The 24,445-nt window shown below is 58.4% G+C and overlaps 2 protein-coding genes and 1 long non-coding RNA gene across 6 annotated transcripts in view; 2 read left to right on the top strand and 1 right to left on the bottom strand.

Annotated features, from left to right (window-relative positions):
* Nucleotides 1-10,285, top strand: part of NECTIN2 (nectin cell adhesion molecule 2) — a 28,462-nt gene extending 18,177 nt beyond the window's left edge. Inside the window, exons 6-9 of one of the 3 annotated variants that reach the window (XM_027037753.2) lie at nt 6,715-6,868; nt 9,068-9,131; nt 9,274-9,360; nt 9,913-10,285. In XM_027037753.2, the coding sequence (XP_026893554.1) occupies nt 6,715-6,868; nt 9,068-9,131; nt 9,274-9,360; nt 9,913-10,176 (569 nt within the window). In that variant the 3' untranslated portion in view covers nt 10,177-10,285. The other 2 variants (XM_027037754.2, XM_053211296.1) reach the window with 2 other exon arrangements.
* Nucleotides 10,286-12,339: 2,054 nt separating this feature from the next.
* TOMM40 (translocase of outer mitochondrial membrane 40) lies at nt 12,340-22,759 on the top strand. Its single transcript, XM_027037755.2, has 10 exons — nt 12,340-12,500; nt 12,596-12,875; nt 13,632-13,699; nt 14,175-14,267; nt 15,339-15,440; nt 15,521-15,626; nt 20,559-20,681; nt 20,816-20,892; nt 21,015-21,117; nt 22,094-22,759. The coding sequence occupies exons 2-10, from the start codon at nt 12,602-12,604 to the stop codon at nt 22,231-22,233; spliced, it is 1,086 nt and encodes a 361-aa protein (XP_026893556.1). The 5' UTR covers nt 12,340-12,500; nt 12,596-12,601; the 3' UTR covers nt 22,234-22,759.
* Nucleotides 17,674-24,416, bottom strand: LOC113593414 (uncharacterized). 2 transcript variants are annotated; one of them, XR_008293890.1, is made up of 4 exons: nt 23,607-24,416; nt 20,299-23,169; nt 19,858-19,970; nt 17,674-18,961 (listed from the first exon to the last, which is right to left on the bottom strand). It is a non-coding gene; the product is annotated as an uncharacterized LOC113593414 (long non-coding RNA). The 2 variants fall into 2 exon arrangements; XR_008293889.1 differs by having other exon boundaries at nt 20,299-23,178.
* Nucleotides 24,417-24,445: the final 29 nt, after the last annotated feature.

Below are 24,445 nucleotides of genomic sequence, written 5' to 3' on the forward strand. Positions count from 1 at the left end.
GCCAAATTGGACGCCTAACCGTCTGAGCCACCCAGGAGCCCCTTATGAGAGAGAGAGAGAGAGGTAGCACGCTCCAGCGAGCGAGTGGGGGAGGGACAGAGAGAGAGGGAGACAGAGGATCTGAAGCAGGCTCTATGCTGACCGCAAGGAGCCCGATGCGGGGCTCGAACTCACAAATCGGGAGATCATGACCCGAGCTGAAACCAAGAGTCGGACGCTCCACCTCCTGAACCACCCAGGCGCCCCAGGAACTCAGCTTTTGTGTGTGTTGGAACATTTGTGTTTCTAGGGGGCGTATTTTGGGAATGGCAGCTGATGTGTCTGTGGGTCAAAAGTTCTCTGAGTCCCCCCTCTCCCCGATACTGAATTCAAACTCCGGACGGGCCCCAAGACGGGAGGAAAAGAACGAAGCCAGGCCGGGCCTGTGGCCCAGGCTGACAGAGGCGGGGTCGAGGTCACGGCTGTGGAGCCACCCACCTAGCGGGAGGCAGGAACTGTTACAAGGCGGTGTGCCCCGAGACCCAGACATGTGAACCCCAGGGCTGAGAACGGAGCCAGCAGCCCGCAGGGCCCACGTCTACAGAGACGGGCTCTGTGCTCTGAGATGGCATCGTAACCCAAACAGAAAGTCACCCACCGCAACCCACACTCTCAGACTCACCGTCACCCAGACGCACCCCCCAAGAGAACAGGGCCGCACAACGAACAGAGCCACCGAGATGCCATGTGTACCTGGAGGAAAAAACAAAAAAACATTCTAGGAAACACCCTCCCAGCTCGACACTCTACACAACACGCCTGTGCAAACACGCAACACCGGGCATAGTGGGGAGGAGGAGAGGCCCCCCCCTCAGAAACAGGACTGCAGACAAAGGCACAGAGGCGTGAGGACAGGCACACCCACACCTAGAGACAGGCAGACAGGCGCCACGGCCAGAAACAAAAACAGATCCCCTTACTAAGACGTAATCTTTTTTTTTTTTAATTTTTTTTAACATTTATTTATTTTTGAGACGGAGAGAGACAGAGCATGAACGAGGGAGGGTCAGAGAGAGGGAGACAAAGAATCTGAAACAGGCTCCAGGCTCTGAGCGGTCAGCACAGAGCCCGACGTGGGGCTCGAACTCACAGACCACGAGATCATGACCTGAGCCGAAGTCGGACGCTTAACCGACTGAGCCACCCAGGCGCCCCATCTTTTTTTTGTTTTTGTTTTTTAACACTTATTTACTTTTGAGACAGAGAGAGACAGAGCATGAACGGGGGAGGGTCAGAGAGAGAGGGAGACACAGTCTGAAACAGGCTCCAGGCTCTCAGCTGTCAGCACAGAGCCCGACACGGGGCTCGAACCCACAAACCGTGAGATCATGACCTGAGCCGAAGTTGGCCACTTTAACCGACTGAGCCACCCAGGCGCCCCGAGACATAATCTTACAACACACACACACACACACACACACACCTAGAGAAACAAACGGAAACAGACCCCTCTCATATCCCTCGCCCTGGAGATACGACACGCGTGGTCAGGGTCACAGTCACGGTCACGGCCAACACACCCATAGAGACAGGCGGCCTGCCCTCAGCAAGGCTGACACTCACACACACAAACGCACACCCCCGCAGGGAGACCCGATCGCACAGACGTGCCGGCAGCGGGGAGAGCCCTGCGGACGGCGACAGTTTCCACACGCGGAAACCATCCCTCACACAGATGCTAAGGGAGAAACTCAAAGACGTTCTCAGAGGTGCACGCCCTCAGACAGTCCCCCGAAACCCCGTTGCTTTCAACACATCGTCATCTGACAAATATTTGTCGAGGGCTCCTCTTTGCCAAGCCGTCTCCTTGATGTCGGGAACACGGTGGCGAACAGAGAGGCTAGTCCCTGCCGTCGAAGGCACACCCCGGGGAGGGAGGGTCAGCCCCACCTGCCATCCAGCAAGATGCCCAACTGGAAATACATCCCCTGAACCCGTGCCCCAGGTACACACCCTCTTGGGTGTCCGCCCTCAGTCGGTAGGCACCCCCAAGGGGTAGAGCCCCGCAAAGCACAGGTGCAGTCTTGCCTGAGGGTCATCCAAGGGATCCACAACCACGAAAACACGGACACCCCCTAAGACTCCTGAAACACACAGAAACGGTCACAGACACATGGTGTGGGGTTCCCGTTAGCGCAGCCGTGGGCCCACAGGCCGTGCCACAGGCTAGACCTCGCCTCAGGGCGACTGGAGAACTTTTGACCCACCGACTTCACGAACACGCCCGCCGTCTCCAAAATACCACCTCCAGGAGCACAGATAAACATTCCAGCATGGGCTAAAGCAGGTTCCCAGACATTAACTGATAAGCGTCCGCAGCAAGAAAACTGTTCCACGCCTCTCACCCGTGCACAGGTACAGACACACATTTCCAGAAAAACCGGTTCACAAAATACCGCTTGACCTTCACACTGCGGACACACTTTTTCTGGTCTGCTTTTTATTATTATAAATAATAATAATATTTCTTGCGAGTCACTAAAGTGAGGTGACAGCCCTCTGGGTCGTGGCTCTATTTGAAAATGCCACTCTGAAAAGAAACACCTGGAGAAGCAGGTGCCCTCAGGAGCGTGGGTCCCAGCCTCTCCTGTGTGCAGGGTGTGGGGAGGAGGGGCTCAGGTTTAAGTGGATCCCCCTCCCCCTGGTTTCTCCCCATCAGGCCTGGCATGCAGGGGTGGGGCAAGGGGTGTGTAGAAAATGGTTCCTGGTTCCAGCTGCATCAATGTCTCTCCCTGATGTGGGGCCCAGGGTCCCCTCCCTCATCTCTCCCGCCCCCACCCTTAGCACTCCCTGGCTTCCTTCTCCACCTCCCTCAGACCCCTCTCCTCCCAGCTGCTGGGCCACTGATGGGGACAGGGGGCTTCATGGCTCCATTTTCCACACATGGCCAGACAGGAGGCAGGCCATGTTGCCTGGACCAGGTGCCCCACAGCCACTTCCAAGGGGAGGGAACTATCAGGAGAAACCTCACCCTTCTCGTCCCCTTCTGTCCAGCCCAGAGAGCTCTGGAATCTGTGACAGTCTCGAACCCAAATCCAGCTCTGCCTCTTGATGGCTGGATCCACCCAAGATTCTGTGACTCGAACATCAGAGCCTTTGTGAGGACCCCACGGCCTGTCCCAAGCGGGTCACAAACTCGGACACCTACGGGGTCCTCGCAAGTGACCGGCTGGCCAAATGCGGAACCCTGTTCCGATATGAGCAGCCAGCCTTCACTCAGCCACTGCCCATCACCAGGGGCAGATGAGAGATTGGTGTCACCATCAGTTTGATTTTCTTTTTCCCTAAAAGAAATCGGGATTTCTGGTGAGATAGCCTGGTTTTGAAATGTTAGCGAGTTTAATTTTTTTTTTCAGTTTATTTATTTATTTATTTTGAGAGGGTGTGGGTTGCTGAAGGGGCAGAGAGGCAGAGACAGAACCCCAAGCCCCGACGTGGGGCTCGAACCCACGAACTGTGAGATCACGACCTGGGCGAAATCAAGAGTCGGAAACTCAACCGGCTGAGCCACCCAGGCGCCCCCAGCAAGTGTTAAGTTTTGAAAAACCCTGTGCAGGTATAAGGAACCACATCTGGCCAACGCCCACTCTGTCCAAGGTGCCCCCACTTGTCCAAGGTGCCCGCCGCTTAGCGCGGTCTCCCTTCCCTCCGCCTCCCCCACCTTCTGCCCACACCCCGAATCACATCCTGGATTTTCCCATCACTGTCCCTGTCGTGTCCTGTGCCCCGCCCCCCAGATGTGTCCTCTTGACCTCTTGTCTCCCTTTCTGTCTCTCGCCCCTCCTTCTCTCTCCTCAGACACACCCCGGGCCTCGCCCCGAGACGTGGGTCCAGTGGTGTGGGGGGCCGTGGGGGGGACACTGCTGGTGCTGCTGCTTCTGGCTGGGGGGTCCTTGGCCTTCATCTTGCTGAGGGTGAGGAGGAGGAGGAAGAGCCCTGGAGGAGGAGGAGGAGGAGGAGGAGGAGGAGGCGACAATGGAGGAGGATCCTACGATCCAAAAACTCAGGTGTTTGGGAACGGGGGCCCTGTCTTCTGGACACCAGCCGCCCCTGGTCCCCTGAAGCCAGATGGCAAGGATGAGGAGGACGAGGAGGAAGAGGAGGAGAAGGCAGAGGAAGGTCTCATGTTGCCTCCACCCAAGTCTCTCGAGGACGACATGGAGTCCCAGCTGGACGGCTCCCTCATTTCCCGGCGGGCAATTTACGTGTGACCCTGAGACAGACAGAGACAGACAGAGACAGCCGCCCCAGCCAAGGGTTCCAGACTGGTTGGACTCGTTTTTCTGGACGACACTGGAGCTCAAGTGCTCCCTCCCACTTCCCTGGGATTGGGAGGGAGCAGGAATCACACACTGGACTTCTGTCGCCAGGGCTGCGTGGGGAAGGAGAGGCCCCTGCGGAGCTCAGTAGTGGGGACCAGAGAGGAACCCCCCCCACACACACCCCCCACCCCCAGAGACTTGTTTTTGGCTCTGGCCTGCCCCACCCTGCCCCGCGACACTCAGGAGTTAATAAACGCCTTGGAGGAAAACAGCGGGGGTGTCTTGTAATACATCAGACCCCCTCCCTGGGGGGTGGGACAGGGACTGCTAGGTCCCGGGGGCGGGATGGGGGAGGGGCTGTGTTCTGACTCTTTGGATCCATCAATGACGCACCGGATGCCTGAGACCCCTGAGGCCAGTATAACCGGGGGAGCCGGTTGCTGGGTTCTGGGCTTAGAGGCTGGGAAGGTTGGACTTGTGGGGGGGGGGGGGGGGCGGTCCCAGGACTTGCAGGTGCCTTTCGGGTGGATTAGCCAGACTGGTGAGAACCCTGTGCTCCCCAGAACAGGACTGGGAACCTGGACTCCTTGACTGGGGGGGGGGGGGGCGGAAGGGGCGCGAAGCTCAAACCTGACCTTCTTGAGGTTGTTGAGGATCTTGGGAGGGAGCACTGCCCGCTGTGTTCTCTGGGCCCTGAGGATCCTGGGCAGGTGCTGGGGGACTAAGGAACCAGGAAAACCCCACCTTGACACCGATGACACCCGGGCCTTTTTCAGCCTCCTTCCTCTTTCCTTGCCCTGGGCCCAAGGGGCTTTTCGGTGATTCAGGGGAGGGTCTGCAGGTCTGTATCCCTCTTTCCCCTCCCCCCACCCCCAGCTAGAAAAGCCCCCAAACCCAGGCTGGGGAATGAGGGGGGGAGGGGGGGGACAGGGTCCTGTCCCAGTCACCTCTGCTCTCCCAGTGGCCCCTGGCCATCCCTCTGAGACACAGGTAGAGCTGTGTGGGCCCCCGCAGCTGTCGTGGGGCAGGGTGTAATAAGCCTGTGCCAGGAACAACCGGCACTGAGCAGCTAAGTGGGGCTCGGGGAGTTCATTTCCCACCAGTATTGACTTCCACTTATTCTGCCGGGGACACAGAGGTGACTCAGACAGCCCCCTCCCCCTGGGCGTGCAGTCAAAAAAAAAAAAAACAAAAAAAAAACAACCCAGGAATCCCAGCACTCTTAGGATGGCTATATTTGGCTTGAGCGAGCGGCGATTACTGTTGTCCCCCCGACCCCCCGGCCCTGAAGCCCTCCGGAGGATGCCAGGCTGGGGTGCAGGGAGTGGTGGAAACCGGGGACCCAGCCATTATTCCTCCGGGCAACTTGATCTCCGCATCTGTGCAATGGGGTTCACAGAGGGTGGGGCTCTTGCGTGTGCGTGGTTTCCTCTGGTTGTTTACGGTCCTGTCACCCACTCTGGTCCCCGCCCCCTCCTCCCCAACATGGGAGGCTAGCGCCCGCAGGCAGGGGCGGGAGTTTTGCCAACCCGGCACACGGGCCCCTCCTCCTACATCTGGCAAACGCCAGCTGTGTGCCAGAGCCTGCCCCTTGGAGCTCACAGTGCAGTGTGGAGATTGGCAAGTAAACAGGTGACATCAGGGGGTGAGAAGTGCTAAGATCGAGAAGCCCAGGGGGCCACAGCTCCTCTCAATTCCTTTTCCTGTCTACATCCTCGCCCCCACCCCACCCCCCCCCCCCCCCCCCCCCGCCGATGACTCGATGACTCCATGACTCCGTTCCCTGTAATGAGTGAAGGGTTCCCATCCCGATTCCAGAATCCCCTAGGTTCCGCGCCTCTTAGCTCTGCCCCATCACCTCCCTTCCCTCATCTCCCCTGTCTCCCCCTCTTTTCTGGCCGCACAGTCTCCTTGCTGTGCCTTAAAAGGAACACGAGGCTTCCTCCTCAGGGCTTTTGCACTGGCTGTTTCCTCTGCCTGCAATGCTCTCATTTCCTCACGGTTCACCCCCTGAGGCTCCTTCAGGTCTTTGCTCAAATGTCACCTCCTATTAAGTCTCTCTCTGGCGACCCCTGCCCCCCCCCCCCCGTCACTTCCTTGTCACCTTCCCCTATGTTTCACCCCTTATCACTCACTGCCGCTTGGCAGATTAGCTATCGTATTTGTTTCTGCGCTGTTGGTCTCTCTGCCCAGCTAGAACGTGTGTCCCACGGGAGCAGGGACTTCTGTATGTTTTGTTCACCACTGCGACCCAACAAATGCTCAGTGAGGACTAGGCAAAGGAACGAACGCCCTCTGCCTTTGGGAGAAGGGGTGGGCAGGTGGGCGATGGCTTAGGGAAGAGGGTGCCTGGGAGTAAGGAGCTGTGGCTTCCTCTCCTGGGGATCCCCTTACACTGTCCCTCTTCTTGCAGAGACCCCCAACACAGCAGGCGCAGGGGCCACGGGTGGCATCATTGGGGGCATCATCGCTGCCATCATTGCCACCGCTGTGGCCGCCACAGGTATCCTCATCTGCCGGCAGCAGCGGAAAGAGCAGAGGCTGCAGGGGGCAGAGGAGGATGATGAGTGAGTGACGGGCCCCGAGAAGTGGGTGGAGGAGGGGTCCCATAATTGGGGAGCCCAAGGGGGTGGGAGGGGAAACACCTGTGATGGCCGTGGGAAACAGAGCGACCCAAAATAACTGTGACTTCAATGGGAGGGAGGCCTTACTTCTGTCTCCCACAAAGCACGGGTATGACAGCTATGCTCCGTGAAGCCGTCAGAGCCCAGGCTCCTGCTACCTTATTACTCAGCCTTCCCTTCCCTCCCATTCCATGATAGCTCCCCGCTCTATCACCGTCTACATACTGGACAACCAGATACGGCCATCCTGGCCTCAAAACAGGCATTCCTGCCAGGGGGAAAGATAAACAGAAGGCAGTGAGCTGCCCTATAAGGGAACCCGTCACTCCCCCTCACTTCCCATTGGCCAGAATCTAGTCACGTGGTGCACCGGCCGCAAGGGACGCTGGGGAATGTAGTCTTTATTCTGGGTGATCATATGTCCAGCTAAAATCTCTCTTTCTCTCTTTTTTATGTTTATTTCTTTATTTTGAGAGAGAGAGAGAGAGAGCAGGGGAGGGGCAGAGAGAGAGGGAGACAGAGAATCCCAAGCAGGCTCTGCACCATCAGTGCAGAGCCCAATGTAGGGCCTGAACTCACAACCCGTGAGATCATGATCTGAGCTGAAATTAAGAGTCCGATGCTGTTCAATATTCTTTGTCCAAATTTTAGATTCTCGGAATAAATGCCTTTTACAGATGCAAAAAGCAAATAAACAAACAAAAGAGTCCGATGCTTAACCAACTGAGCCACCCAGGCACCCCCAACTAAAATCTCTTAATATGAGAAAGAAGGAGCCTGGATGGGGGGCCAGGAGGGAACCAGCTACACGTCTCTGTGTAGGACATTTGTTATGTGCCAGGCTTGGCGAGATGCATTTTTACATGTGTGACCTTGATGAAGCCTCACATCCATTCGTTGACTCAACAGGCGTTCAGAAAGTATCCACTAGGGCCAGGCCCTGGAGGTTAGTTACGCACTGATGAGACAAACATTTTTAAAGTGTTCACACACATAAATGCATCATGGAAACATAAATTGTCACAGGGAGCCAATGGTACCCATTTTATCAGAAAGGAAACAGGTTCAGAGGGGGCTGAGATCACTTGCTGAAATTCGCCCAGCAAGTAAGCATTTGGGGGGCAAAATGGTTCTGAAGTAACACTACCCAGTGTGTGTGGCGGGGGGGGGGGGGGGGGGGGGGGTCGGGTGCGCACGCACAGCAGGGGTGGAACACTTGTCAACAATGTAGATTCCCGAGCTTATACTAAACCTACTACATCAGAACTTTTACAGGAAGGGCTCGGAATCTGTATTTATTTATAACAAGCTCCCCGAGTTATTCTGATGCACAAGAAAGTTTCTGAACCACTGCCTTAATCATCTAGTCAGTTCAAACCAACAACTTGCCATCGATCTCCTCTGTCCAATCCAGTGCTGAGACCCAGTGGTGCTTGAGATGGCCCTGCCCTCCTGGGGCTCACAGTCTGGAGGAAACAGTCCCATCCCTAGCGAGTGGCAGTGCAGCATGGCCGGCGATGGGCTAGAGAAGCTGAGAGAGCTGTGAGAGGCCAGAGGGGGCCCCTGACCCAGCGTGGAGGGTCAGGGAGGGCTCCCTGGGGGAGGCAACATCCGAGGTGGGGATCGAAGGCACAGTAGGCACTCATTATGCATGCAGGATGCTCTGGTCTGTGGGTATGTGGGTATGTATGATGAGGGAAATGTATCGTAGGTTGGAGGCCAGGAAAGCATTTCGTTTATTCATTCATTCTATTAACAAATACTTCCTGACTTCCTCATGGCGAGTTCTGAGAACACTGTTGTAGACACAGATTTCATTTTTTCCTTCACATTGCTTCACAGTGGGATACGGTTATTGGACGATATCAGAAATAATATTTCAAACACAAACTCAGTAAATGCTCTGAGAGGGAAGAAAAGCTAGATGTAACCATATGTCCAGAATTCCTGACCCTCCTGGAGAATCAGGGAGGCTTTCTGGAAGAAGAGAAATTGATGGGGATGATTAGGCATTAGCTGGGCAAGGGGGCACGCGGGCGGTGGAAAGGGAGATCAGGCAGAGGGGAGCGCAGATGCGGTGACCTGGGATAGGAGTGCTCTTCCCGTCTGAGCCTCCACCTTGACCTACCTCCTACCCCACAGTCTGGAGGGGCCTCCCTCGTACAAGCCACCAACCCCCAAGGCGAAGCTCGAGGAGCCAGAGATGGTGAGCACTTCCCCCGGTACCCGGCTGCGCCCACACCCACACCCACCTTTCCCCACTGAGGCGGGGGCTAGGAGGGGGGGCTGGTGGGGAGAGGCCAGCCGTGGGGGGGTTGTCCTGACCCACCCCTCTTCCTTCCCAGCAGCCCTCCCAACTCTTCACTCTTGGGGCCTCGGAGCACAGCCCGCTCAAGACTCCCTACTTTGATGCTGGCGTCTCATGTGCTGAGCAGGTAGGAGCTCAGGGCAGGTCAGGGGTGGGTTTAGGGCCGGGGTCAGCTCCTGACATTAAAGGTCACAATTCAAGGTCAGGGCCGTGTCTCTGGTCAGAGCTTAGAGAATCGAGATGTGTTTAGGATTCAGTGGGGGAGATCTTGGTTGAAAAAGCGCAAGAACATGAGGTTAGAGCTCAAGGTCACTCAGTCAGTGAAAGCGGTCTGCTGGATGTCAGGGGTCCTATCAAAGTTGAGACAAACCGAGGTTCAAGGAGCTGTTTCGGCCTTAAGGTTAAGTAGTTGAGGATAAGATTGAAGTCAAAGGTTCGTGGAGAAAGACTTGTGGTCAGGGATCAAAAGACAAAGGAGAGGCCCAGGAGCGATGGGGTCTGGGCTTTGAGTTCTGGATAAGCCGTATGATTGCCCCAGAGCAATTTCAGCCCAGGCCGCAAGAGGTTAGGTCGCGTCTGGTTGGCATAAGGAGATGGTCGAGATTTGGGGGTCAAGGGGCGGATTGGGATTCTGTGTGCTCAGGAGATGACCTTGGGCTTTTTCCCTCCCTGCCCCCAGGATATGCCTCGATATCATGAGCTGCCCACCTTGGAAGAGAGGTCAGGGCCCCTGCTCCTGGGGGCTACAGGCCTGGGGTCCCCCATCCTGGTGCCTCCAGGGCCACCCGCTGTGGAGAGGGTTTCCCTGGACTTAGAGGAGGAGGAGGAGGAGGAAGACTATTTGGACAAGATCAACCCCATCTATGATGCCCTGTCCTACTCTAGCCCCACTGATTCCTACCGGAGCAAAGGCTTTGTCATGTCCCGAGCCATGTATGTGTGAGCTACCGTGGCCCTGGCCTCTTGCCTCTCACTTTTTGATCCCTCAACTTTCTGCCAGGCCAGGCCACTGTCAGTTAACACACAAAAATGCATCTCATCTGTGACTTCTACTTCGGTGGCTCCACGATGACCTCTAATCCATGATCTCTGACCCAGAGAAACCAGTCATGACAACAGAAACCTGGCAACCTTATCTCAGGTGGGGGTGGGGAAGCACGTTCCTGCACAGCCTCTGACCCGAGGACTCCTAAGACTGTGACTTTAGATCATACCTCTCACGTCCCGTCATCTCCAGACTCCCTCAAAACCCCAAAGAAGAACCCCAGACCTCTGATGTGTCCTCAGGAAGTAAACTCCCAATAGCTCTGCTGGGGTAGTTGGTGGGGGCACCCTGCTGCTCAGACCTGAGCCCTCCAGGCAGCAGAGCCCCACTCTCCCCCTCCCCACCCTGTCTGTTCCCCAAAGGCAAGAGGGAGGGGATTCCCCAGCCCAAAGCGGAACTTCCTCATCTCCCTCCTGCAGGCAGGAGTCTCAGGGGTCCAGACCCTTCCCTGAGCCCCCACTACCCCAATTCCTGTCTAGAGGGAATTAAGCCCCGGCCCGGGGTTAGGATGAGGTAAGCCTCATGCAGTGTGCCTTGCCAGTCCCAGCCTTAGGAGAAGAATTTGCTGTTACGCTGAAGACTACTGAGTCCTTTTACTCCTCCTGCCCAGTGGGATGGAACCCAAACGTCTCCTGGCAGGGGGTGGGGGTTGGAGGGGGTGGGTGGGGATATAATACAGTTTTGTAATACAGCATTTCCTACAAAATCTGAGTTTATACTTTGACCGGGTGTCAACTTGTGTTTTCTGCGGGATGTGAAGGGGATGGGAGTGGGACATGATGGGAAATGAAGAGGGCGCCTAGAGCTCGAAGGAATCCGTAGGATAGACGTCAAGATGGGTTACAGGCAAAAAATAGAAGGGCCAAAGATATCTAAAAAAAAAAAAAAAAATTAAGTGCGCGGATAATGAGTAAAAACGCGTAAGCCAAAAACATAATGGGGGATAATGGAAGGAAAGGGGGAGGAGTCCAGGGAACGGTGGTTAATGACAGGGAACGACAATCTATGGGTAATGGACAGGAATAAACGGAACAAAGATAGAAATGGCAGTAATTCAGTTTGAGGGACTCAGGTTTAAAGGATAAATGGCAAGTAAGAATAGGCCAAAGGCAAAATTACGAATAATGCATAGGAGCTCAGGGCATTATGGTTAATAGAACTGAATGAAGGAGCCAGAGGCAGAGGAATAATAGAGAAAACAGGGCCGGCAGGCATGATGGGTAATGGACCCAAAACATCATGGCTAATTAAAGACGCGCTAGGATGATGGAAGTGAACAGGCAGAAACGAGCTATAGGTACTTGAAGAAATGAGGCTGAAATGAATGGGACAGAGGCATGCTGGGTAATAGGACGGGAATGAATGGGCCAAAGATAGAAGCCGCAGTGGGGGCGGGGAACAGAAGGGATGATGGGTAACGAAAGGGGTGGGTCTACGGCAACGTCTCGCGTTAAACAGGTAAGGGGCATTGTGGGTAAGAAGAAGCAGGACAGGGTTCACATAAACCGGTTAGAGTTCTCCCGAGGCACTGTGGGAAGGGTCAGCACTTCCGGTTTTCGGTCGCCGACTCTGGACCAAGGGGCTGCCCGTCCGCCGCGGTGCCTGGTGGGACGAGAGGCCTGACCTTGCTGCCTAGCAGCTTCTGCCGCGCAACCCACCTTTACCCGCGTCCCTCGACCCTGGCACGTTAGCCAATGACCGTACCAGGCCGGATACGTCACCAGGGTCGGCCTCCTGTACCCGCGGAGCCAATCAGAATGCTTCAAGGGCCAAAGCAGACCAATTACAATGGCAACTTCGCCGCGGGGCGGAGTCGAAAGAGGGACGCCCTCTGGAGAGGGGCGGAGGCGACGAGTCAGTGGGCGTTTCAAAGTGCGCAGCGCAGACCAATGACGGACGAACACCGGAACCCGCGGCGTTGCGAGCCAATAGATGTGAGCGCTGCGAGCCAATGGCAAGGGCGGGGAGGTGTACTTTGACCTGCCTGTGAGTGGGAACCAATAGAAAAGGACGTCTCAAAGAGGTGGGTGGGACTCCCAGCCATGACTCCAATTGCAGGGCCAGGCCTTGGGGCTAGTAGGCGGACCCCAGGGCATGCTGAACCAATGGGCTAGGCGGGGCGGGGCGACGGTGGCGGCGGCGGCGGCGGCGGCAGCGGGTTCGGTTGCGCGTGGCGCACGGGGTGGGAGCGGAGCCCAGGCCGGGTGCAGGCGCTGCCGCCAGTGAGAACCGGGGCCCGGGGCACAGCGGGTTTGGCTGAGACTGGGCCTGGAGTGCGCGGGCCCTGACCTTCGCCCTCTGACCTTTCCCCTTGCAGGCGACCATGGGGAACGTCTTGGCCGCTAGCTCGCCTCCCGCAGGGCCGCCGCCGCCGCCCGCGCCCGCCCTCGTGGGACTGCCGCCGCCTCCGCCCTCTCCTCCGGGCTTCACGCTGCCGCCACTCGGGGGCGGTCTGGGCGCTGGGGCTGGTGCGGGTCGAGGTTCGGAAAGGACCCCCGGTGCTGCGGCCGGCAGCGCCGCAGGGACTGCGGACGATGGGGCCTGCGGCTGCCTGCCCAACCCGGGCACGTTCGAGGAGTGCCACCGGAAGTGCAAGGGTGAGGGGCGAGAGACCCGGCAGGGGTGTGAGGGCCCGGATCTCGGGGGAGTGGGGGAGGGAGAGCACTCTGAGGACCTTGGGAATTGGCACGGACCATTGGAAACTAACAGCGTTAGGAGTTGACGTTAGGATCGAGAGGTGGAACGTTGGACTTGGAGCACAGAACGAGGGGATCAAATGGTGGAACCTCAGGATGGAATGCCAGAGCAGTGGAGTAAAGCCTTAGGGATCTTAGGAGCCCCAGGGATCAGCCAAGCCAGCCTTCTTGTGTGATCGGGAAGGAAACTGAGGCCCAAGGTCACTGTGTCAGCAAGGGTCCGGTGGGGGGTGGAATTCAAGGCTTCTGGATCTTGGCTTGGAACAAGTATGATAGCAAAGGCGGTGATGGCTTATTGAGCATTGTTTTGGCATTCGGGGTATGTCAACCCACGAACTGTTTGCGGTGTCTCCACGTGGTGAGCTTACAGATGACCTAGGTGACAAGTTTGACATAGAGAGTTAAAGCGACTTGTCTTGAGTCAAATGGGCAGTAGGTGGTTGCTTTGGGATTTGGATGCAGGCAGAGGCTCTGGTCCTGGCCCCATCTACTAGCTTAGACGGTCTCTTTCCTGGTCGGGGTACTTTGTGCAGTGCTCTGCTTCTGGGTCCCTGGAGAAGGAAGTGCGGGGATGGTAGGGCAGGAAGGGATGAGACGTGTTTGCGTGGGGGTGTGCGTGTGTGGAGAGTGGAGAGTGACAGTGTTTGTCCTCTTCAGAGCTATTTCCCATTCAGATGGAAGGTGTCAAGCTCACAGTCAACAAAGGGTTGAGTAACCATTTCCAGGTGAGCCTTCCTGGTGCCCTTTCCCTTCAGCGGTCACCCCAACCATCTCCCTGCGCCGACACATACAACCCCCTTACTCCCCCTGAAGGGCTAGGCTCCTTGGTACCTGAAAAGACTCTCAGAGACACAGTGCCAGGCTGACTGCTCATTGGGTCCAGTGGAAGTGTTTAGGGACCCAGAATCCAGAGGTACCCCTCCCCCCCCTTAACATCCAGGCAGGAGCAAAGTACCGGGTATGTAGCCGCATCTCCAACTTATTGTTTCTTTGAGTACGTGATCTGGTGGGGCCGAACCTCCCCGTCTTCATCCCCCGCCCAGCCCTTAGCCACGTGTCTTTTCCTCCCTGGTGGGGAAGCCCGACTGGCAAGCGTCCCCATCCTAGCCTGGAAGGGAGCTTTGCTGGGGGCAGGTTGAAGCTGGGTTTATCGGCGATTGGCCCACAGACTCGGCTCCACAGCCCTCCCTCTTCTCCCAGGTGAACCACACGGTAGCCCTCAGCACAATCGGGGAGTCCAACTACCACTTCGGGGTCACGTACGTGGGGACAAAGCAGCTGAGTCCCACAGAGGTGAGGTTCCTCTTATCTGTAATGTATTGTGTCTTTCTTCTAACCAAGGCTCAGTGTCGCAGGAGGCGGGAGCTGTTGAGGGAGCGGAGGATGTTGGGAGGTGGGGATTGGCTTTCCGAGGTGCTTTGGAACATGGCCGGTCATTCCTTCATCCTGAAGCCCTGTCATCTGCCCAGCCCTGTGCTGGGTCAGGGCCGGGGTCACCAAGCAGTGATGACCCAGAGTAGGGCAGGGCTGCACTGTAGAGCGTGCAGGGCTTTGAATGCCAAACAAGGCATGTGGGCTTTCTCTAGGGGGCAGTGGAGAGCCACGGAAAGATCTGAACGACGAAGGTGGTCAAATTTGTGCTTTTAGAAGTACCCTTCAGGGGCGCCTGGGTGGCTCAGTCGGTTAAGCGTCCGACTTCGGCTCAGGTCATGATCTCACCGTCTGTGAGTTCAAGCCCCGCGCCGGGCTCTGTGCTGACTGCTCAGAGCCTGGAGCCTGTTTCAGAGTCTGTGTCTCCCTCTCTCTCTGACCCTCCCCCGTTCATGCTCTGTCTCTCTCTGTCTCAAAAATAAATAAACGTTAAAAAAAACATTTTTTTTTTTTAGAAGTACCCTTCAGGCTGCCATGCAGAGGCTAAGCTAAGGGAATGGGGGCAAAACGGGGGGCCTAGAAGGAGGCTGGGCAGGACACAGCTGGAGCTAGGGGATTGAATCGGGTCTCTGCTAATATCGACTATTTCCATTCAATAAATTCACGTGTTTGACAGACCTTCCTCGTACCCCATTTTGTTCTCAGCCCTGTGCTGGGCAGTTTTGGAGACAGAGCGGTGACTGACACAGCCATGGGGTTCTCAGCATAGTCGAGAAAGGGAACAGACCTTTCGGACTGTCCCCAGACAGTCCAGGGTAGCCAGGACTGAAATGGGGGAGGGGAGCCTGACTCAGCCTAGGCGGTCAGGGAGGGCTTCCTGGGGGAGGGGACTTCAGTGTGGGTTTTTGTGATGCTAGGCTTCTCACCTAGGCTCATCATTCGTGTATTTCTGTGTTAGACCTCTGACCTCTAACCTTGACCTCTGTGCCACAGGCATTCCCCGTGCTGGTGGGTGACATGGACAATAGCGGCAGTCTCAATGCTCAGGTCATTCACCAGCTGGGCCCTGGCCTCAGGTCCAAGATGGCCATTCAGGTAAGTGAGAGACCGGTCAGCTGCTCCCCCGGCCACCCCGAGCACCAGGCTGCCCTCTACACCGTCCCTTCCGCCTACAGACCCAGCAGTCCAAGTTCGTGAACTGGCAGGTGGATGGGGAGTACCGGGGTTCTGACTTCACGGCCGCCGTCACTCTGGGGAACCCAGACGTCCTGGTGGGTTCAGGTAAGAGACACAGGGCTTGGAGGGTAGATGTCAGTCCCAGCTTTCCCAACACGTCCGGTCCCTTGTCTGGACATCCTTTCCCACCGTCTGGAAATGGCCAGGGGCAGACGTGAGCTCGAAGCCTCCCGCAATCGAGCATTTGGGCGCAAGCGAGCAGGTTCAAACCCCAGTTCTGCCACTGACTTCGCTGCGGTTGTAGGCGAGTTCCATCACCTCTGTGGGCCTCCGTTTCCTCATCTGCCCCACAGGCTGGTTAAGTTCGTTTAAGTTCATCCGTGTGAAAAACACTTCAAGTGGCGTGGGACACGTAATGGGTCCCAGGGAAACGTGAGCTGCTCTGACTGCTTACGGGCTTGGATTGTTGGGCTGCATAGATAACGGGGAGGGTGAGTCCCCGTGCGGTTGTGGGGGCGGGGGGCCGGCCGTCTTGAGACAGAAGCGGCCGAGGAAAGTTCCCATTTGGGTTGGTGTGGGCAGGGACCGACCGACCTGTGTCTGTACGTCTGGTCTCTCCTTGGTTCCCCTTTTTTCTGGCTCTGCGTGTCTGATTTCTCAACGTTCATAATGCATGTTGGCTGGGCGTGTACCGTGCACATTCCAGGCCCTGAGGAGAAGGGAGCAAAGGAGAGTTAAGTCTGCCCTCTGGGAGCTTCCATTCCGGAGGACGCAGATGCTGGCAAAGCATCGCGTAAAAGACAAGGTGTCCGTGTCAGGCGATAGGGGCTGGGAAAGACTAGGGCCTTCGAAAATGGGGTCCTCGGAGAAAGCCCCCTTCTGTAAGTGATACTTGAACAAAGACTAAGGGCGGGAGGGGAGGTACCCGGCAGAGAGGGGTGGGGGGAAGGAGGTCTTGAGCCTGAGGGGGCAACAGGCACAAAGGCCCTGGGGCCGGAGGCTTTATAACGGGTGGGGTAGGAGGGAGAGCTAGAAGCCAGAGGGCTGAGGAGCCAAATCGCAGGAGGCTCTGTAGGACTTGAGCCTTCACTCTGCGTCAGGGGCCATTGTCAGCATGAGAGGGACAGGAGCTGGTGTAGCTTCTAACGGGCCCCGCCGGGGAGAGCAGACTACAGGGGGCTCCGCTGCGGGAGCCGTTGGAGGGGTGAGCGGATGTCAGGCCCGGACGGGCTGTGAGAGCAGAGCCCCTGGGGTTGGCCGGGGGGTTGGGGGTGGGAGCTGGGTGAGGGCGTGACTCTGTAGGTCCGGGTTTGAACACCTGGCAGGATGGGGGGGCGGGTTCCTGCACGTGTGTCTGTCCCGCCGCCATTCGCTGAGTCCCCGAGAGCCAGGTGGGCGCTGCCAGCTTGCTCATCGTCCCAAGCCCCAGAGAGGGCAAGCGCTTTCCCCAGGACGCACAGCGGGTCAGACTCGTGAATCCGTGCTGTCTCTGGCACCGAGTACCCCCCCCCCCCCACTCCCACCCTCGCACACGCTCACTGGATGGTCCCCCGGTGCCTCCCAACACTGGCCTCCGTCCGGGTCCCTCTGCCCCGGAGCCCAAGGCCAGCAGTGACCCGTCTGCCCCCGAGTTCTCCCAGGGGTCTTTCCGTTCCCTGAGACACGAACACTGCTGGCCCAGATGAGCGCTGAGCACGCGAGTAACTTTCCACGGACAGCTCGGCCTCAGGCCCCCGGTGGCTCCAACCGCATGGAGCCTCCCCTGTCACAAGGGCACAAAAACAGCGACCGCGTCTCTGTGAAGGATTTGGGGCGGGGGAGCCCGTCTTCAGCCCTGAGCGCGGGGCCAGCTGTGCAGCGAGGCTTCTCCCCGTGTGGGGTCTCCACGTTGTCCCACCATCGGCAGGGGCTGTCCCTGTTTTCATGGCCCGCATGTCACAGGTGGGGGAAGTGAGGCCCAGGGATCCCACAGAGAAGCTGGAATGTGAATCGTGGCCTGCCTCAAGGGCCCGTGTTCTTTCTTGGTTCCCTCTGCGTGGCCTCAACTCGTTCTCTGGAGCCTTTGCCTTCTCCTGACAACCCGTCATGTGCCTGGCCCCTTCCTGCCCTCACAGGGCTCCCAGCCCAGCGCAGGAGACATCTGCTTTTCATTTTTTTTTTATGTTTATTTTTGAGAGAGCGCAAGCAGGGGAGGGGCGGGGACGCAGAATCCGAGGCAGGCTCCAGGCTCTGAGCTGTCAGCGCAGAACCCGACGCGGGGCTCGAACTCACAAACTAAGGTCATGACCTGAGCCGAAGTCAGATGCTGAACCGACTGAGCCACCCGGGCCCCCCGACATTTGCTTTTAAAACAAATAACCACACAGTGACTTCATTACTGTTGGGAAAAACTCAACCCGGAAAAAGTTCAGGTTGCCACGAAAGCTTGTAACTACCACTCCCCCCTACACACATACACACTCCGTTTCACCTAAAGTGACCGGAACAGCTTCTCTAAAATGGTGTTTAGTCAAAGGAGGGTGAGGAGGGCACTGCTTCTGAGGCCTACGGAGCACAGAGCGTGGGGAGCAGACTGGCTGGGGCCGAGAACTGCGTTCCTTCCGGGTGCTGCCCTTACCTGCCCATCTGCTCTGGGGTGTCTGCCCTTCCTGCCCCATGGGGGACTTGGCCAAGGACTCCTGGTGTGTGTGGGTCCCAGGCAAGCAGGGGAAAGGCGGGGGCGGGGGGAGTCAGCCCAAGCCTTCCTCCTGCCCCATCTGTCCCTGGCTCCCTGCCCAGCAGGTTGGGGAGGCAAAACTGGACACCTGACTCTTGCCCAGGTTGGCCTGGCTCTGCCCGTTGGCCAAGGCCACCTCTTTGCTCACAGGTCTAACTCAGTTTCTTTCCTTCTCATGGGGTTTTGGACTCCCGAGACCCTTCCCGGCCACTCCAGACACTGCAGAATGGCCCCTGGTTGAGAACCACTCATTCTGGCGAAGGCCCTGCCTCGGGGCACCCGGTGCCTTAGGGGAACTGGGTCTGGATGCAAGCGGGAGGCACAGGCTGAGTTTGGGAGACAGAGATGGGGGAAGGGGTGAAGCTGGTGAAGATCTGCAAGCCGGGCAGCCCCGGGATGAAGCGGCCCAGGGAATGTGCTTGGGGAGCAGAGAGAATGGAGCGAAGTATGGAAACTAGGCAGGATCTGTTGGAGCGAGACGAGCAGTGGAGACCGTGTTCTGACCATAGTTCTCAGCGTATACCTGCCAACTGCAGGCATGGGCCAAGGTGAAAGCAGGGAGGCTAGGACAGGGCGACTGCCATGGTCCTCTGGTGACCGTGACTCTGATCAGGGAGTGTGCTGGAGAGAAGTAACCTGCTCCAGGAAACACTTAGGTGCGAGTATGTAGTTGGCCAGACTCATCAGGGGCAGTACGGGCAGGAAGGACAGCGTGTGCGTGGTCCTGAGGAAGGAGTGAGCTCTACGTATTCATTTGCTAGAGGGGCGTAGCTGACTGTGTCACGGGAAGAGGAAGGGGCCCGATTTTGAAGCTGGGGCTCAGCCATGCAGGGCCCTGCAGCCTGCTCTCCTGGGCACTGGGGAGCCATGGCAAGTTCTGAGCAAGGGGGAGAACAGGTTTAGGTGTGTGCGTGAACAAGGTCCCTCTGTGCTGCCCATGAAGTTGCTTGGAGAGGGTGAGACTGGGACCAGCAGAGCAGGGGGCGGGTGGGCAGGGAGATCGAGGGGATGTTGGGGGTCCCCCAGCCCCGAGTCTCAGTAGGTGCCAGAGCTGAGAGGCCAGAGACCCTTGAGTTTAAGTGCCAATCTCTCTGTGACCACAGACTGTTACTTTTCCCCTCTGGGCCATAGTTTGCCCCTCCTTGAATGGGGGGACAAGCCTGGCTGGAGGGGTGCCCCAAGTCTCCTACTCTGGGGGGGGAAGGAATGCGCACTGAGGCTCACAAAAGCCCATAGGGGCCAGCTCGGCCCACCCTGGACCCCAGAAGACACAGCCCCAGAGCCGTGGCCATGAACCGTCAGCCTCCCTAGACCCAGTGGTTTTCTTGGTCTGGGAAGCCTCTCCGTGCCTCCTGCCCCTCACTGTGCTCTCCGCTCTCCCCGTGTCCCTCTGCATCCGGCCTTCCCCTTTTCTCCGTCCTCTTCCTCACTGGGCCATCCTCTCAGCCTGTCTGTGTCTGCCCATTCTCCCCCCCCAGGGAATCTTCCATTCCCTCTCCCTCCCTCCCTTTCTGACCCCGTTTCCGTGTCTCCGACTCTGTGTATGTCCGTGTAGTCCGTGTACGTGCCCTGTTTTCTGTGTCACCGGCCCCCCCCCCCCCCCCCCCCCCCGCTTCTTACCTGGTTTGCAGTGTCTACTCCCCCAGGCGCCAGTCCTCTGGCTCCGAGAATTTCCGCCCACCAGGGGGCGGTCGCCTGCTGGCCAGCGCTCAATAGGGGTCTCAGGGCTGTCCCTGCAGCCAGGGAGCAGAGGAAACCAGTGGTAAAGCTCACCGTGGCCAGTCCCAGCAATCACCAAGCGCGGGTCACGCTACCCTGCGCCTCATTCGCTCCTCTAGGCCACAGCATAACCTCGAGAGACAGTCCCATTCACAGAGAGGTGACGCCAGTGGCCCGCCATTAACTCTGCCAGCGGGTGGTGGGGCTGGGATTTGAACCCAGGCTGTCTGGCCCCCAGAGGTGTGTTCTTACCAGCCCTACCCTCCTGCCTCTCCCAGCAGCATAGTGGTTCAGGACGCAGGCCTGGGAGGTAGAGGAGCCCAGATTCTGCCCCTCACATACCTTGTGACCACGGATCAGTGACTTACTTCCTTAGCCTCCGTGGACTCCTCTGTAAATAGACTGGCAGGTGAACGCCAGCCTCGTCAGGCGGTACAGACCTGATGAGGTCCCACGGGGCGCGGGAGGCCTGAGGGCAGGCCCTGCGCCTCCAGCAGGGGCGAACCTGGAAAGCTCCCTGGAGTGGGAGTCTGGCCTGGCACCTTGGCTGGGCGGAAGCTGACCACCAAGCCCAGGTGACCCCTCCCCCATCTCACCCGCAGGTATCCTCGTGGCCCACTACCTGCAGAGCATCACGCCGTGTCTGGCCCTGGGTGGAGAGCTGGTCTACCACCGGCGGCCCGGGGAGGAAGGCACGGTCATGTCTCTAGCTGGGAAATACACACGTGAGCCTGGGGCCTGACGGCAGGGGTCAGGGCCGGGGGCCAGGGGCCCGGGTCTGAGGGAGGAGAGAGAAGACGGGCCTGCCTTCCAAGCCCCCTTGGTGGTCCGCCCCACCCTCCACCCTGCTGTCTTACAGTGAACAACTGGTTGGCGACAGTGACGTTGGGCCAGGCGGGCATGCACGCGACGTACTACCACAAAGCCAGCGACCAGGTGAGCTGGTCCAGGGACCGACTGCGAGGGCGCACTTTGCAGGCGCGGGCTGCCAGGGGCCCGTGTGCCCGGGAGTCCGGCCCGGGAGGCTGAGTGTCTGCGTGTTGCCCTGGCCCCTCCAGCTACAGGTGGGCGTGGAGTTCGAGGCCAGCACAAGGATGCAGGACACCAGTGTCTCCTTCGGGTACCAGCTGGACCTGCCCAAGGCCAACCTCCTCTTCAAAGGTACAGGCCTCAGTTTCCATACTTGGAAAACAGGTGACAGGTGACTGGGCCCGGGGCGGGTGTGTAGGCCAAAAGAGTCGGTGGAGGGCAGCGTGCTGGCACTTTGGGGAGGGGGCGGGGGAGGGTGCCTCCAAATTCCCTGGAGACTCTTGTTAAGCTGGTGGAGACCTGAGCTTGGCACTCCTGGTCCTCTTCTTTGTTTTCTCACAAGCGGGAGGCGACTCGGAGTGCATCGGGGCCACCCCGCTCCTCTGACGTGAGTGGGGACAGGTTCCCTCAGGTGCACGGTCACAGCCCCGTCCAGAGCCTCCTCCCGGGCTGACTGGTCCTGACGCTAAGTCTTAAGTCTTTCCCCTCGGACCTCAGTGGTTCTCAGGTTGGCGGTATGTGAAGACCACCCCGCAAAGCCGCTTCCTTCAGCCCCGGGCAGGGCTTTTCCGAGGCCCAGGGGTTTATTTGCCTCTGAAGCCTACCTCCTGTGCCTGCCCCTTGACCCCTCTCTCTGCAGTCAGCCTGCTCTCCGAGGCCGGGCTTGCGTTCCCACTGCGCTGCCCTCCGCTCCTGTGAGATGAGCAACTGGCCCTTCGCACGGTGTAGGGATAGCCTCACACGCTTGCACACGCGTAGGGCTCAGTCTCTCGTTCAGCAGATTTGAGCAGCTGCTCTGAGGCCAGCCTTTGTGCCAGGGTGCTGGGGACAGAGCGGTGGCCGGGCACCGTCCTCCCAAGGCTCACGGTTGGGGGTGGGGCAGAGGGCTGCCTGGAGTGGGGGGGGGAGCGTGGGAGAGGACAACTAAGCCAATTGTTCCTGGGCTTGGAGAACTTGGGGTTCGAGAAGAGGTCTCCGGGTGGTGGGAACAGTGTGGGCAGAGATCTAGAAGCCGACAGTCCGGCTGGTGGTATCTGAGGTGGCCTGGAGCGCGACTCTTTGGGGACAGGATGGGAAGTTGGCTCTCAACCCAGCCGTCTACCTGCAGGCTCCATGGACAGCAACTGGATTGTGGGCGCCACACTGGAGAAGAAGCTCCCGCCCCTACCCCTGACGTTGGCCCTCGGGGCCTTCCTGAATCACCGAAAGAACAAGTTCCAGTGCGGCTTTGGCCTCACCATCGGCTGAGCCCCTGCTGGCCCCCCCGCCTTCCACCCTTCCTCCTTCAGATCCCACCTCCCCCTCCCCCTGCCACGGAGGGGAGACCTGAGCCCTCCTCCCCCTCCCTTCCCTCCCTCCTCGGGGGCCAGGGGGGCAGCGGAAAGGAGGGGACCCATCACCCCAGCAGCTGAGAGGGGATCCTAGAACCACGGGCGCTTCAGGATTCGGAGCACCAGAGGCAGGGTGCCCACGGGCCTGGAGTCCCGGGAGGGATTCCAGAATCGAGGGGCACGCCAGATTCTGAGCACCAGGGGCAGAGGTCGCCAGACAACCTCAGGGAGGTGTTGGGGCGTCCCAGTCCCCCGAAGGGCCCTGGGCCCGGCCCTGAGGGGGCAGCGAGAAGAGGAGCTTCCCCATCCCCTGTCAGTCTGCCCCCGCCCACTTCCCCACCCATCCCTCAGTATAAATCATGTTTATAAGTTATGGAAGAACCGGGACATTTTACAGAAAAAAAAAAAAAGCCAACAAAAAATATACATGAAAAAAAGTGGAATAGGAGGCCTCTGTTTTCCTCCGTGTAGCCCCTCTTGCCCGGTCCGCCCAGACGGACCTTACAGTGGCCAGCAGGGGGCGCCGCGGGGCGGAGGCTGGAAGCCAGCCGACGGCGAGGGAGCCCCCGCCTGGCCTGAGATCACACATCCTCCCCGTGACTTGTGTGACTCCTGCCGGCACATCACAGGCCTTCCCCCGCCGGGAGGGCTCGCTCTTGTGGTCACTCACCCCGGCTTGGCCTGGCCGGAGTGGCCACAGAAGACTGTGCCTGCCAGCCGAAGCCACAGGGACAATGTGTCCGTGCAGGGATTGGGGCACAAGCTGGGACTCCGCGGGCCCTTCGGCTTCCAAAAGGGGCAGAGGATGGTCGGAAGGTCAGCGCTTTCAGAAGCCACGCCAGGATTCCAGCACCTCGAGAGACTTGAGAAGCAATCAGCTGTGCCTGAGGGGATGAAGGGCTTCTGGGCCTCGGGAGAGAGGCCGGAGTCTGGCTCTGGCCTGGGCAGAGTCGTCTCCAGCATAGGTGGGGAGGAGGTGAGGTGTCCGTTTAATTACCCAGGTCTCCAGTAAACTCCCACCCCACACCTCTCCAGACGGGAACTGAAACCCGCCACACCACACACGGGCTTTGGGGAGGGAGACGGTTGAGCAGAGATGACCCCTCGTTACCCAGAGAAGCCACCCACTAGTTCGCTGCCGGCGCCTTCTGAGGCCAAAGCAAACAGGCCTGAGCCCGGCTGGCACTGGGGTCACCTTCCTGGGACCAGGCTTTTGGCCTCCCCTGACCTCCTAGAACCCTGTGTTCCACACACCCTCCCGGGACCGGGAAGGAAATCCAGCCCCTTTACCGTGTGGCTTCATCCACGTCCACTCAGCTTGGGGTTCTCTGTGAAACAGGATTCAAGAACAGGCTGCTGGGAAGGTGACCGAGCTCGCTGTGGGTCACCGCGACGAGCCCTGCTGTGTACCAGGAACTCCCCGTATTTCATGCATGCCGTGGCTTGTTGCATCAACAAATGACGGCGTGGGTGCAACTATTTCCCCTGGTTTTGTGGACCAAGAAGTAGGATGTTCAGAGAGGCTAGATCATTGGGCCAAGGTCAGACAGCTGGCAGCTGAGCGCGGGTTGAAGCCCAGGCCTTTTAGTTCCAGAGTCTGCGGTCCTAACCGGCAACACAAATTCTTCCAGGAGCGAGTAGAGCGGGTGTAGGCGCTCCTGGGATCTACGAAGTTCGAGTCAGGGAGAAGGGCTGGATATTCATTCTGCACACGGAGAAGGGGGCTCAGAGAAGTGCCCATCTGTGCCCCAGATCACAAAGAAGGAGCTAAGATTAAAACCCGGGTTTCCCCTCTAAGAGCCTAGGCCTTTAGCAGATGCATTACCCTGCCCCACCCCTCTCATCCCATCTCTGTCCAGCCCCCTCCCCTCAGAGCCCAGGAATCCAAGCCGCCCCCAGTCTTTTCCCTGACCCAGGATTTCCGCCCCGAGCCCCCTCCCCAAATGTTATTCATCCATCCACAGAAAGAGACAAGGGCAGGGGGTGGGTGCTCCGGGAAGATGCTGCTCTTTCCCCTTTCGTGCCTAGCCCCCCAGAATGGAGGAAGGTGCCTGAGTTACTGGGTAAGATGTCACCTCGCTTCTCGGGGGCTGGGCGTCACAGAGCCTCCAACCCCCACCTCCTTCCCC

The sequence above is a fragment of the Acinonyx jubatus genome, chromosome E2 (genome assembly GCF_027475565.1).
Source record: "Acinonyx jubatus isolate Ajub_Pintada_27869175 chromosome E2, VMU_Ajub_asm_v1.0, whole genome shotgun sequence".
Taxonomy (NCBI): domain Eukaryota; kingdom Metazoa; phylum Chordata; class Mammalia; order Carnivora; family Felidae; genus Acinonyx; species Acinonyx jubatus.